This window comes from Episyrphus balteatus, chromosome 4, assembly GCF_945859705.1.
Source record: "Episyrphus balteatus chromosome 4, idEpiBalt1.1, whole genome shotgun sequence".
In the NCBI taxonomy this organism is placed as follows: domain Eukaryota; kingdom Metazoa; phylum Arthropoda; class Insecta; order Diptera; family Syrphidae; genus Episyrphus; species Episyrphus balteatus.
Genome location: NC_079137.1, coordinates 11,859,796 through 11,874,058, shown reverse-complemented (window position 1 = coordinate 11,874,058; position 14,263 = coordinate 11,859,796). Strand labels below are relative to the sequence as shown.

The window sequence follows — 14,263 nt, the reverse complement described above, 5'->3', positions numbered from 1 at the left end:
TTTCGACTGTTTATAACAATTTATTTCCAAAAAGTTAAAAAAATGTAGGTATACGCATTTAAAAAAAAAAAATTCTTCTCAAATAAGTAGCTTCATTGTTTCCAAGTTGTGTGTTAAAATTCAGCACCATTTAGTTTATTCAGCTATGAAAATTATGATTCTATGCAACTACTTTTTGAGGAACCTCTATTCTATAAGGAAGCATTCAGCACATAAATTACAAATTATTACAAATTCATGACTTTTGTGCTCCTTCAAGTAATATAAACTACTAATAATTACATACATGCTGCCGGTTTGGCAAAAAATATCTTGCTTTATTGTTTTCTATTAATCAAGAAAAACATTTGTTTCGTTAAAAAACTTGCATTCACCAATTTTTTGAGACATTCAGCGCTATTCAGCTCTGAAAATAAAATCATTTTTCAAGTATTTACCACAACATAGAGCTGTTTCGATTAAAAACATGTGTACGTTTAAATGCCCACATGATTCAGCTAAGGCATTTCTTTAAACAATTTTAACACTATTAAGCGCTATTCAGCATTAGAAAATAAAAGGAGCTATTTTAGGAAAGATAAACAATTTTGCTTTTATAAAGCTCTACAAAAGTAGCAGTGGGACAAAATGTACGGACGCTGACGGACCGTTATTGCTTTTGTATTAGCCTAATGCCTTTGTAAGCCTGTTTTTGCTTTAAAAATGTTTATTCAAATTTATGACCCATTTAGTCTAAGAGCCGGCAGCATATTTTGGCAGTTTTGATATAACCGAAATTCGAGTGTGCACATATCTAGATATGCACCACAGTATATCAACGGAACAAGTCTGGCAGTGATTTTTTTCAGCTTTCCCTTGCCAGACGCATCCAAAGTGCAGCAAAAAATCAATTTTTGGCGTTTTGGTATAACCGAATAAATGATACACCAAAAAATCATAAAAAATCCCCTGATTTCGAATCTGTGGGTACCGCAAGTTTCTTTTTCAGCTTTCCCCCCGCCAGACCGCTTTAAAGCATTTTTAAGTGCATTTTTCTAATAAAAAACCTAATTACTTATTTTCTGTTAGGTATAACCGTATGATGGTAACAAATTAATATTCTATGTCTATTCCAGGTCTAGAAAATATAATTTTTAGCCAGCTATTTTTCAGCCTTCCCTCTGCCAGACGCATCCAAAATGCAGTCAAAAATCAACTTTTGGCGTTTTCCTAGGTATTAACTGAATAAATGATACACCAAAAAATCATAAAAAATCCCCTGATTTAAAAAATGTGGGTACCAGAAGTTTTGTTTCAGCTTTCGGCCCGCCAGACCGCTTTGAAGCATTTTGAAATGCATTTTTCTAATAAAAAACCTAATAGCTTATTTTCTGTTGGGTATAACCGTATGATGGTAACAAATTAAAATTCTATGTCTATTCCTGGTTTAGAAAATATAAGTTTAAGCCAAATATTTTCAGCCTTCCCTCTGCCAGACGCCCTTAAAGGTTTCCCAAACAGGTTTTTCCATAGAAAAAACACGTAGTTTCTGTTTTTTTCTTATAAAATTGAAATAATATTTTTTGTTTAGAGTAACCATATGATGGCCAAATATTAACTTTCTCTGCCTTTTCCTGATTTAGAAAATGTAAGTTTAAGCCAGTTTTGTTTCAGCCTACCCTCTGCCAGACGCCCTAAAAGGTATCTCAATAGTACGGGAAAGTTAGATTTTGCTATATGGGGCATGGGGGTCTGGTACCCACATTTTTGAAATCAGGGGATTTTTTATGATTTTTTGGTGTATCATTTATTCTGCCGTACTAAGCAAAAAGGGCGCATGAGCCAAAAATCCAAAATTGAGTTAAAGGCATATTTGACATCCTGAAACAATACCTCATTTATATGTTAACTAAAAACAGCGCATTTTCAATTCCAAGTGGCTTAAAATAGTCAATGAAGATGAGCACAACGAAATTACTCCGCTTTATTCCTCAAAAGAAAAATGCATTTATTACTAACTCTAAAAATTAAAGAAAAAAAAAAAATTAGACACGCATTTGGGAAGCTTGAAATATATATAATTATTGTGTAAACTAAAAATTATAATTTTCCTACTACAAGTTTCTTAAAATCATTTTTGAAATTGAGCACATTTACCATTCTAAACCTTTTCCCTTGTCAGTAAAATGCATTTATCTCAAAACTACAAAAATGGATATGCGCCCTTTTTGCTTAGCACGGCAGTATTCAGTTAATACCTAGGAAAACGCCAAAAGTTGATTTTTGACTGCATTTTGGATGCGTCTGGCAGAGGGAAGGCTGAAAAATAGCTGGCTAAAAATTATATTTTCTAGACCTGGAATAGACATAGAATATTAATTTGTTACCATCATACGGTTATACCTAACAGAAAATAAGTAATTAGGTTTTTTATTAGAAAAATGAACTTAAAAATGCTTTAAAGCGGTCTGGCGGGGGGAAAGCTGAAAAAGAAACTTGCGGTACCCACAGATTCGAAATCAGGGGATTTTTTATGATTTTTTGGTGTATCATTTATTCGGTTATACCAAAACGCCAAAAATTGATTTTTTGCTGCACTTTGGATGCGTCTGGCAAGGGAAAGCTGAAAAAAATCACTGCCAGACTTGTTCCGTTGATATACTGTGGTGCATATCTAGATATGTGCACACTCGAATTTCGGTTATATCAAAACTGCCAAAATATGCTGCCGGCTCTCGGTCTAATTGTCAATATATATATATCCCACTCTATTCCTTTTTTTTTATTGAATCACCATTAGATTTTTGTTGAAATAAAATTTATTACATACAACAAATTTTAATTTATGATCCTATTTTGTATTATTTTACAAATTTATTATCAAGTAAAAATAACCCCTATAACAGCTGACAAAATAACTATTGAAAATCTATCATAAAATACGCCCATTAACCAATTTTCTAAATAGCTTATGTCAACATGAAATACAAAAGCAATGAACCCATTTCTAAAAATATATATATAAATCTATGTATTTTATCCTTTTCACTTCAGCATGTTTCAAGGATTTTGACTTTCAAAATTTATACGAAATTTATTGATTTCCATTACTCTGATTATACTCAAAAAACATAATTTTCAACACACCCTTATTATTATTATGCTTGTGCCTTCACGTGTTTCGTCGCCATGATATCACAAACTTTATCTACTGAAATAAAATACAACAAAAAAAAAACAAACTTTTTTGTAATAGAAATAAATTTTTCGGGAATTTCTAATAAGAAATTATATTCGATAAAGTTGTTTTCTTTACAAAGGCGGTTTATGTTTTTTTTTGTTTTTTTTTTTTTGTTTTTGAGAGTTTTTGAGAGGAATGAAAATAGTAATAAAATTCAATATAAGGGTAGACAAAACACATTACGTATGTGCTTTTGACTTTCATGTTTATTTATATATTAGTCTCCATCGCAACCCCTTCTCACTTTCAAAATAAATTAAGGACTGTTTTAGTGTTTTTTTTTGTTTGTAAGGTCAGTGCTCGGACAGAATAAACAACAAATTAGATGGCCACAGGCAACCAAAAGTATATTCTTTCTGTTTTTCATTAAGTCCTATCTTGGGATGTAATCAAAATTAATTTTCAGAGATAAACTGTAATTTTAGAATTACTGAAACTTTTTGGTGTACCTCATTTTTAAGTTCTTTAAGGAATGAGAACATTCCTTAGAACTTCTATAAAAAGAAACGAAAATTCTCTCAAGTTTTAATTTAATGGATTATGTTTTATGTTCAACAAAATTATTAAGTAGATGATTTGGAAACAAAATAAAAAATTAAAACAAACAAACCGACGTACATTTTTAATGAATATGGGATGTTTTAATAAAAAATTCCTTTTACTTGGGACAGATATTGAGTTTTTATTGATACGATTTAATTAAAAAGACATTTAGTCCAGTAATTTTAGGTTTTATCTGCGGAAAAATTCCTACTGGGCTGAATTTTGGTATACAGCTTAATGACGGCTTTGTTATGAAGATGTGAAAAATCGACATTGATATCGTGTCCGCGTTAAGAGTTATAGGGGTCAAAAGGTCACAAAAACTGGTTTTTCACGATTTTCAGCAAAACGGTAAGTCTTATCAAAAAATATTCAATGCAAGAATTGTAGACCAGATTATTATATATAAAAAGTGTCATGACACTTTTTTTCCTAAGACCCACCGTTTCTTAGGTATAACGATTCAAAAAGTTGAAGTTTAGTTGTAATCGTCATAATCCTATTCCTGAAAAAAAAAACTCCTAACTGAAAAGTTCCTGAAATTTCATTATTTTTTTAGCTTGAATTTCGTTCCTCAACTGTTAAGAATATGGGGAAACCAAAAAAAATGGAAATTTTCGCCATTTTTCCGATTGGGGCCCTTCTTCCGAAACCATTTCCCTGGGAATTTTTGTTTAGAATATGTCTGAAAATATACAGGGTGTGCAATAGAGAATGGACAACCCTAAAACGGCTTATAGCTACACTTATGATTGTTCTAAAAACAGATAGAAAAAAGTTCTATCGCAACCAGTTCATAAAATATGGACTTTTTTTCGTTCAGTGTATTTTAAATTTTATCATCTTATGTTTTCGTTCACTACAACCACGAATGAATGAATTTTATTTATTTCTTTTTTTTATAATTTTCTACAATGATTGGATGAGTACATAAACACTTTAAAAATTTCATAGCTATTGCACATTTTCGTAAAAAAATTTTGAAATCTGTTTTTTGATGCAAAATGTAAAAAAAGTATTTTATGAAAAATTTTAAACACCTGTGGTATAAAATAAATCTATAGAAACCTAGGTGGCCATCTTTCTTAAAAATATTCTCCTTATACCAGAATATTTTTAAGAAAGTTGGCCACCTAGGTTTCTATAGATTTATTTTATACCACAGGTGTTTAAAATTTTTCATAAAATACTTTTTTTACATTTTGCATCAAAAAACAGATTTCAAAATTTCTTTTACGAAAATGTGCAATAGCTATGAAATTTTTAAAGTGTTTATGTACTCATCCAATTATTGTAGAAAATTATAAAAAAAAGAAATAAATAAAATTCATTCATTCGTGGTTGTAGTGAACGAAAACATAAGATGATAAAATTTAAAATACACTGAACGAAAAAAAGTCCATATTTTATGAACTGGTTGCGATAGAACTTTTTTCTATCTGTTTTTAGAACAATCATAAGTGTAGCTATAAGCCGTTTTAGGGTTGTCCATTCTCTATTGCACACCCTGTATATTTTCAGACATATTCTAAACAAAAATTCCCAGGGAAATGGTTTCGGAAGAAGGGCCCCAATCGGAAAAATGGCGAAAATTTCCATTTTTTTTTGGTTTCCCCATATTCTTAACAGTTGAGGAACGAAATTCAAGCTAAAAAAATAATGAAATTTCAGGAACTTTTCAGTTAGGAGTTTTTTTTTCAGGAATAGGATTATGACGATTACAACTAAACTTCAACTTTTTGAATCGTTATACCTAAGAAACGGTGGGTCTTAGGAAAAAAAGTGTCATGACACTTTTTATATATAATAATCTGGTCTACAATTCTTGCATTGAATATTTTTTGATAAGACTTACCGTTTTGCTGAAAATCGTGAAAAACCAGTTTTTGTGACCTTTTGACCCCTATAACTCTTAACGCGGACACGATATCAATGTCGATTTTTCACATCTTCATAACAAAGCCGTCATTAAGCTGTATACCAAAATTCAGCCCAGTAGGAATTTTTCCGCAGATTGGGCTTAAAAATGACTAAAATGACTGGGCTAATTGTAATTTTGCGAATTCATACAATTTTTGACCAGATATACATATGTAAAATCAATATTCCAAAAATATGTCCAAAAAATATTGAAAATATATTTTAAGAAACTGTAGAAAAATAAAAATTAAGCTTAAAATATTAAATCATTTAAATTCGAGGATTTACTACTTTTTTAATTGAACTTTTTTTTGATTATTTCTCTTTTATAAAGAATTCTTATTATATGGACATGTTAAAATATGTACTATTTAAAATTTTGCTTTTATTTAATGTATTAGTCGAAAGATAGGAAAAACAAAAATTCAAAGAGATAGTTTATTTGGCTGTGAGTGGGTCACTATGGCGTATGCGTAACATTTTTTTCTTCTTAACAAATTTAAACTTTTAATATTAAAACTTGCATTGCTAATTTTTATAAGGTTCATCTTTTCTGATGAGGTTTTTACTAGTAGCATGATGCCACAGTGGTCTGATGTTCTTTCTAATTACAAAAATTAATTTGAAATACCTTTCATGTCGATTGTTTTAAGAATTATTTCTAAAACATCGAATTTCAAGGTTTTTTCTTTTCAACGTACATGTCTCGAGTTTTTATATTTTTGTTTATATGCGTGACTTTTATAAGCTCCTTTATCAATTTTATATCTACCACTTTTTGTTAAGAAAATATATTTTTGACCTTTTTCTAATTTATTCAAATTTCTAAAAATCCCGATTATTTTCAAATTAAATTTTCTCTGGCATTTCTGGAGAAATTCCAAAAAATTAAATTATGAACTTTAAAGTGTGACAACCCCTGTACAATACATTTTCTTAGATACTATCTACACTTTAGAAAATATAACTCTCAACTTGTATAACGATAAATAGTCCAATGATGGATGATAAATATCAAATTATTCTTTAAGATCGGTATCTTTTGTGTTTTTGTATAGTTAAATGTTCTGAATATGGTTTGCTATCATTGAATACGTCCATTTTGAGAATCAAAAAATAATTCTAAAAATATTGCATGTTATAATAAGCTATTATGGTTGTGGGTCACTGTGGTGTATGCGTAATATTTTGTTTATTAAAAAAAAATAACTAATATAGCATTTACAGTAGACTGGGCCAAAAAAATAAAATATTTTTTTTTTTTAAAGTTACTTCGAAAATCTTGTTCAGGATGATGAAAAAAAAATTTGGTGAAAATTTAAGCCGTAAAAAAAAATTTTAAGAGGTCTATCATCGGTGTTTTTTATTTGTATACATGATATGATGTTTTACAACAGAACTGCTAGACGATCAAAGTAAAAAAAATTTCTGTTCATTTTTTCTTATATAAAATTAAATTTCCTACAAAAAAGATCAAATTGAAAATTTTCGTCAGACGAGCCGTATTCGAGTAATTAAGCTTTTTAAATCGAAGTGTTTTTTCAATTTGCCTGTTTCACTTTGGAATTTTGTGATTAGCAAATAAGTGAATAGAAAAATAAAACCTCGACAGATTCTTAAAGGAAATTTAATTCTCTACAAAAAAGGTCTCATAGTAATTTTCCCTAAATTGAGTTTTGAAGAAGTTATTCACGATTTAAATCGAGAAAAAAATTAAAAAATCAATTTTCAATTTCAAAATTTTCTAATTCACTGAAAATTCAATATTTTCAAATTAACAAGATGTTTTCTTGTAGGGAATTAAACGTTCTATAAAAAGTTCCTTGGCAGCAAATTAATTGCTTTAACCGTTTAGAAGATAATCGTATTCAAATCGCAAATGCATACTTGTCATAAGAAAACTATTAAAATCAGTGGGCATTGGTTTTGATACGAATATCTTCTTAACGGTTAAAGCAATTAATTTGCTGCCAAGGAACTTTTTATAGAACGTTTAATTCCCTACAAGAAAACATCTTGCTAATTTGAAAATATTGAATTTTCAGTGAATTAGAAAATTTTGAAATTGAAAATTGATTTTTTAATTTTTTTCTCGATTTAAATCGTGAATAACTTCTTCAAAACTCAATTTAGGGAAAATTACTATGAGACCTTTTTTGTAGAGAATTAAATTTCCTTTAAGAATCTGTCGAGGTTTTATTTTTCTATTCACTTATTTGCTAATCACAAAATTCCAAAGTGAAACAGGCAAATTGAAAAAACACTTCGATTTAAAAAGCTTAATTACTCGAATACGGCTCGTCTGACGAAAATTTTCAATTTGATCTTTTTTGTAGGAAATTTAATTTTATATAAGAAAAAATGAACAGAAATTTTTTTTACTTTGATCGTCTAGCAGTTCTGTTGTAAAACATCATATCATGTATACAAATAAAAAACACCGATGATAGACCTCTTAAAATTTTTTTTTACGGCTTAAATTTTCACCAAATTTTTTTTTCATCATCCTGAACAAGATTTTCGAAGTACCTAACTTTAAAAAAAAAAAATATTTTATTTTTTTGGCCCAGTCTAATTTACAGCCCCTGGGTTTGTAGTAAATTGTTTATCCCAACAAAGTTTTCTATCGGTTAACACTTAATTGTTATAATGAGTATACATTTTCAAACTTATTAAGGTAACAACTAAGTTATCGTCCCATAGAAAGTCTTCATTGTACTGGGCCTCTTAAAATAATCATTAAACGTCGCGTCAATTGGTTTTATTGATTAAAAACAACAGTAACCAACAATTAAGGCCTCCAATTGCTAGTAAAATGTTATTTTTATTATCATACTTTTTCTTATTATTAATTGTATACCTTTTTTTTCTTTTCAGGTAAGAAATTTATCCAAATTAACTGAAAGCATAATGGTGAGTAAAATTATTTATTCTTCAACAAATCAATTCAATTCCTAATCTTTTAGAAACTATTTGAAAATATAATATCTTGTCAATGTCTTAAAAAAATCGTATTGTGTTAGCATTTCAATGGCAAAGAAATGTTACGCAATTTGTAGATAGCTTTTCCTTAAGGGTTTTATTATATCCTGCAGTGCTTCTAAAGTAAGGCATGACATCAAAGAAACAAAACCATAAAATCAATTTTGCAACAGTCATGAAATGTTTAAAATTTTAAATCTTACTCTCAAAATTCTTTCTTCATACTCATAAAAATATTTTTTAATTTTGCATATCCACACCACAAAATACCTATAATCTCGCTAAAAGAGATCAAAATATTCAAATCTTATCTTTTTTCGACCTGTTAAGACATAGTTGCCATCCTTTTGTATAAAATTAAAAAAAGAGTGTATAATGCCTTAATGATTACAAAGTACAAAATAACCACCCTGTTATCAAATTACTTTCCATTTCATCGAATCTTTCTATACTACTTATCAAATGTTTATAATATAACAAAAAAAAAAAAAAAAAGACTTCCTCTGAATCTTCTTCTCTCTTAACTTGAATCCTCTAACGACCAAACGCCTGGTTCATCATTGCCTCTCTATAACACTCCTAATCTACAATATTATCCTATCAACTTAAACTACACTCCATTAACCCCACCATCTAATATCTCTCTCGCTCATTCCATTCTCTCATCTATAAAATTAACCTTAACGATCATTGTCCGTCCTTCTCCATTATCCTATTCAAACAATACAAAAAAAAAAGACTTTTTTTTTTGTCTAAGACAAAAACTTAATCTTATTCTTAAACGACAAAAAAACAAAAAACAACAACGATCTCCTTAAAGATTACAATAGCCTTTTCTTCTATTTATCTTCATATACAATGTATATAGAAGCTCTCTCTCGAAAAACTAACAACCAATTTTCAACCTAGATCCTTTTGTGTTGTGTTGTTTTAAAACAACACCAGAGGGAGCTATAAAAAAGTAACTTAATTGCAAGAAACAGCCCAAAAAGTATCATTGTTTGGATAATTTTTACTTTTTTTTTTTTTTTTGTATCTTCTTAGCAACAAAAACAAAACAATATACAAACCTGCAGAGTGAAGTTTCTTTATTTTTTTATTTTGCCATATTATATAAAAGAAAGCCCTCATATCATTCATCACAACAAAGATCAAGACCCTAAAAATAGGAAAACAAAAAACCAAAACTTTCTAAACTCTCCCTACTTCATGACAAAATAAAATAAAAAAAGGATTAAAAAACAAAAGAAAAACACAAATTACCCAACAATATATCCTTTTAAATCCTTTTTTTGTTTCTTTTTTTTTTTTGGAGGAGCAGGAGAGATTATGATGAAACAGTTTTCTAGGGATACAATATGAGTGCCTATTTTACACAACAAAAAACATCATTTCTAAAAAATTTGTGAAGGAGTAGACTTAGACTTCTTCTTTTAAAAAAAAGTAGAAAAATCCTTGTACCACATCCGGTCGGTCAATTAAAAAGCAAACACGACACAACTTTAACTTCAGAAAGAGAAACAAAAAAAAAAAAAAAGTCCGCTTATAGTCTTTTCTATCTTCAGAATGACAAGCTTTTGACAATGAGCTAAACAAAAACACAGCTTAAAAGCAAAAAAAAAAAAAAATAAATCCTAAAGGTGCAGACACTATAACGGGAAGAAGGATAAAAATGATGCCACCTTTTTTTTTCTTCTTTAAAACAAGAAAAGAATCAAGAAAAACAAAAAAAAAGTCCTTGTCTTTTTTTTTTTGCTTAAGAAGTCAAAGATAAACAGTCAAGGAAGCCAACGCAACGCAAGGATGTCTTCTTTTTTGTTTGTTTGCTTCTTTTCAACAAAGGATCCTCGCTTGCCTATTGTTGTAAAGAGAACGCTCCTTGTTGCTTATCTAGCATGACATAAGTGCTTAATTAAAAGCCATTCCCAAACAACCGCAATAAAACATTTCACTGCCATATCGTCATTCTATACAAAACTCTCACACACACACACATAAAAAAAACATACACATACATATTGCTATATAGGTTCAAATCGTACAAAGGTACTCATTGCTGCTCCAATTGGCATTTTCTGTTGTTTTGTGTGTGCAATGAGGAAACATAACAAAAAAAAAACAAAAATCACAAAAAAGCATCTAAAAAAAAATAAACACAACCATAGAAAATACGTTTAAAGTCCTTGTTTGCCATTGTTTTTGTATTGGCTTGAAACTTTTTTTTTATTTTCTTCTTTTGTGTTTATTTGTTTTCGTTTTTGTGCCAGAGTTCTTTCCAAGGATCAACAATGAGGTTTGGTCAACGCCATTTTAACTCAAAAAACAAAAAAAAAATGTGTATAAAAAAAAGGATTCTTAGATTAGATTAGTTAAAAATCCACTGAAAAAGGATCCTTGATTTAATTAAACAATATACTCTTATATCATATATTAGTTTTTGTGATATTGTCTATCTTCTATCTTTTATCTTCATCTCATATTTTTATCTCAGAAAAACGACGAGTTTTTTTGCAGAAGGACAAACAAAACAACATAACCGAAAATCCATGTTCAAAATTGAATCCTGAATTATTCATAAGGACACAGAATCTGCGTCTAAATGTGTGTTGTATAGAATATATATGTCTGTATGTTGTTTTTTTTGTATGTGGGTGTGTGTGTTTGTGTGTATTCAAAACATTCAGTCCGAGGTGTGGCCGTATTCCGCAGGATAACTCAGCAGCAACAACAAAATACAATTGCGGGTGGTGTGAACTGACTGTAAGGATGCACAGTTTTTTTTTGTTTTTGTTATTAAAATTAATGTTAGTCATCGTCTTCATCGTCCTTGTGGCTAAAATAATCATAAAAGGAACAACTTTTTTTGTTCCTAACTAATAAACCGTTCTTACCTTCACACAAAAAAAGTCCACCCAAAAAAAAAAAAAAGTTTCCTTAATAAAGTTATAGCCAAAAAGTTAAAACAGAAAAAAGAACAAAACCAAACGAGTCCTTAAAGATTTACGTTAACATTTTTCTGGTCATCGTCCTTTACTACGTTTTGTTTTTACTTGTAGCCCGCAGAGTAATAAAATGCGGCAGAAAAAATGGTAAACTTTTTTACCATCATTTAAAGAGGTCCTTTTTTGGAAGGCGAAAAATATACACACATACTAGGTATATAACGTCTCTTGGAGGAGCCGTGGGCATGAATGAAAATTTAGGCTCAAACTCAAGTATTCAAAGAGGCAAGAAAATTAAATTATCCTTTCTCTTCCAATACCAACAAAATTAAACAAAAAAAAAAAAACCTAAAGAAACCTGGAAGTGATACCGAACCAAATACAGAAAAATAAAAAAAAAAATGAAATTGAAATTAGGTAAGGTACAAGAGTTTGTCGGTTTTGATGGTCTTCTTCTCTCTCTCGGTATAGAATATATAGTCTCTGTGATATCCCTTTAGGCAAACAAAAGGACACAAAAAAGGATTCCCTTTTGACATCGAAGAGATAGCGGCATGATTCATTGATTATATATTCCTATAAGGTTTCATCTCGTTTTCTATTTAGATTTTTTTTTTTTTTTTTTTTTTTTTGTTTAACCTTATTTTCTTACACACAATTAATTTTTCTTCTCTTTAAACAAAAAATCCCAGAAAAAAAAGGATATCTCTGAAACGAGATTAATGTAATCGGGTTCTTCTTACCTGTTCCCAAAATGACAGCTGTTAATAATGTCAGGTAGATCCTGGTAGTTGGCATATTGGAACTTTTACTTTCCTTTAGTTAGTTTGTTGGTTGTGACATGGACAGGAGAAAGGATATTAATTTATATATATAAAAAAATAATATGCTGGTAGTTTTAATCCTTGCTGATAGTCCGGTTTTATCTTTCCCCCCACACACACAAAATATCAGTTAAAATAACAAATACTCAGAAGTGGGATACACATAATTTTTTTTTAATCACTGATTTGGATCATTTTTGGAGGTTTGTGTGTTATCCTTTTATGATACTTTTAGTTGAACATTTCACATCTTGTTTTGATGTCCTTTTAGCGTTATCCTTAAAACAAATACTTTTTTATTTTTTTTTTTTTTTTATTTTCCGAGAAAGAAAAATCATAAAACTAATTCTATAACAATTCACAAGGACGAATTTTATAATATTTCAGCCGACACACCACAAAAACATATACAACAATCCGTCGCGACGTGCTAACGCATAAAACGCAAATATTTAACTGAAGACGGAATGCCTTTTGCCCCCAAAAGCTTCCTATATCTGAACCAATTTTTAGTTATGGGCAATTAGGTATCTCGTGGACCGAATTTTATTCGTCGTCCTGGCTCCAGGTTTCTTCCTTTTTGGTACATTTTCTGTGTGTGTTTTTGGACTTTGTTTTCTTCGTACTTTTCTTTTTTTGTTGGTTAGAATATTTCGAAGAGTAAAATGTCACGTGGGATATAACTGCGCCAGACTGTTCTCACTTTTTTGAGATACGAAAAGCTTTTCGTGGAGCTTTTTTGTGGACATTGAAAGCTTTTGGTATCCTTCTTGTTTTAATATTTTAATTTTTTAGCCATAAGAGAGAAAAACTGTGTGAAGTTGTCATAATTAACTTGAAGCCTGGTGTATAGGGCATTTGGCCACACGTTTAGTAGGCCATAAGTTGACAAAGAAATATACAAAACAGGGACAGCAACAAAAAAAATGATGATCCTTAAGTAGGACATTTTGGAATTTAAATATGATGCTTTTGATGATTGTTTGTAGGTGAATTCTTTTCGTCCTCTTTTAATGTGGTTTTTCGTTTGTTTCTTTGGAGGGAATATTTTTTATTTTTTAGGACTCCATCTCCTGCCAAAGGATGCTATTATTTTTATTTAGTTTTCTCTCCTTTTAACTGTCAAACCACACTACTTTACTCATCATTCATACATTGCTTCTACGCTTCATTCATTCATAGCTTTTGAAGTCGGAAATAAAACAAAAAAAAAGGAAAAAAAAAAACTTTACAGGATGTCAGCTAAAAAAGAAAAAAACATGGAAAGTATTGTGATTGAATGCACCACTCGTAGCTTTGTCAGAAAAATGATTTAATTTTTTCATTGTACCATATTCGGGTGAATTTTTTTTTATTTTTTACGTTTTTTTTTTTGTTAAATAAAAGTTCACTCCTTTGATGAAAAATAGAGGTATACTTTGGCCAGAAGGGTTGGATGTCAATTTCAGAGTTTCGTTTGACTTTTCTAGTGAAAGTGGATTTCAAATTTAATTTCAGTAAAAGGACTTAGAAAATATTTTTAGTTCTTTGTATTCGGATGTGCGCGTCAACATAAAAGGATAAAATGGAAAATTTGCCAATTTTCAGTAAAAACAAAAAAATTGGAAAATAGTAATTTAAATAAAAGACAAAAAGAGGGAAGACAAAAATATCAATTTTCTCTTTTTTTGTTTAAAAGACTTCGCAATTCTAATCCAAAAGTATCAAATTTTTGTTGTTGTTTTTTTTTCTGGTTTGTTTTTCTTGTCAAAGATAGCTAAATTTTCCAAATAACGCCGGAAGTTTATTTACGATATTGTTGCAAGAGATTGAATGGCTACAGGCGCAAAATT

The 14,263-nt window shown here is 29.6% G+C and overlaps 1 protein-coding gene across 2 annotated transcripts in view; it reads right to left on the bottom strand.

Annotated features, from left to right (window-relative positions):
* Positions 1-13,038, bottom strand: part of LOC129918241 (zwei Ig domain protein zig-8-like) — a 64,269-nt gene extending 51,231 nt beyond the window's left edge. Inside the window, exon 1 of one of the 2 annotated variants that reach the window (XM_055998660.1) lies at positions 12,351-13,038. In XM_055998660.1, coding sequence (XP_055854635.1) covers positions 12,351-12,405 — 55 coding nt within the window. In that variant the 5' untranslated portion in view covers positions 12,406-13,038. The remainder of the gene's footprint in view (positions 1-12,350) is intronic. The other variant, XM_055998661.1, reaches the window with a different exon arrangement.
* Between the last annotated feature and the right edge of the window lie 1,225 nt (positions 13,039-14,263).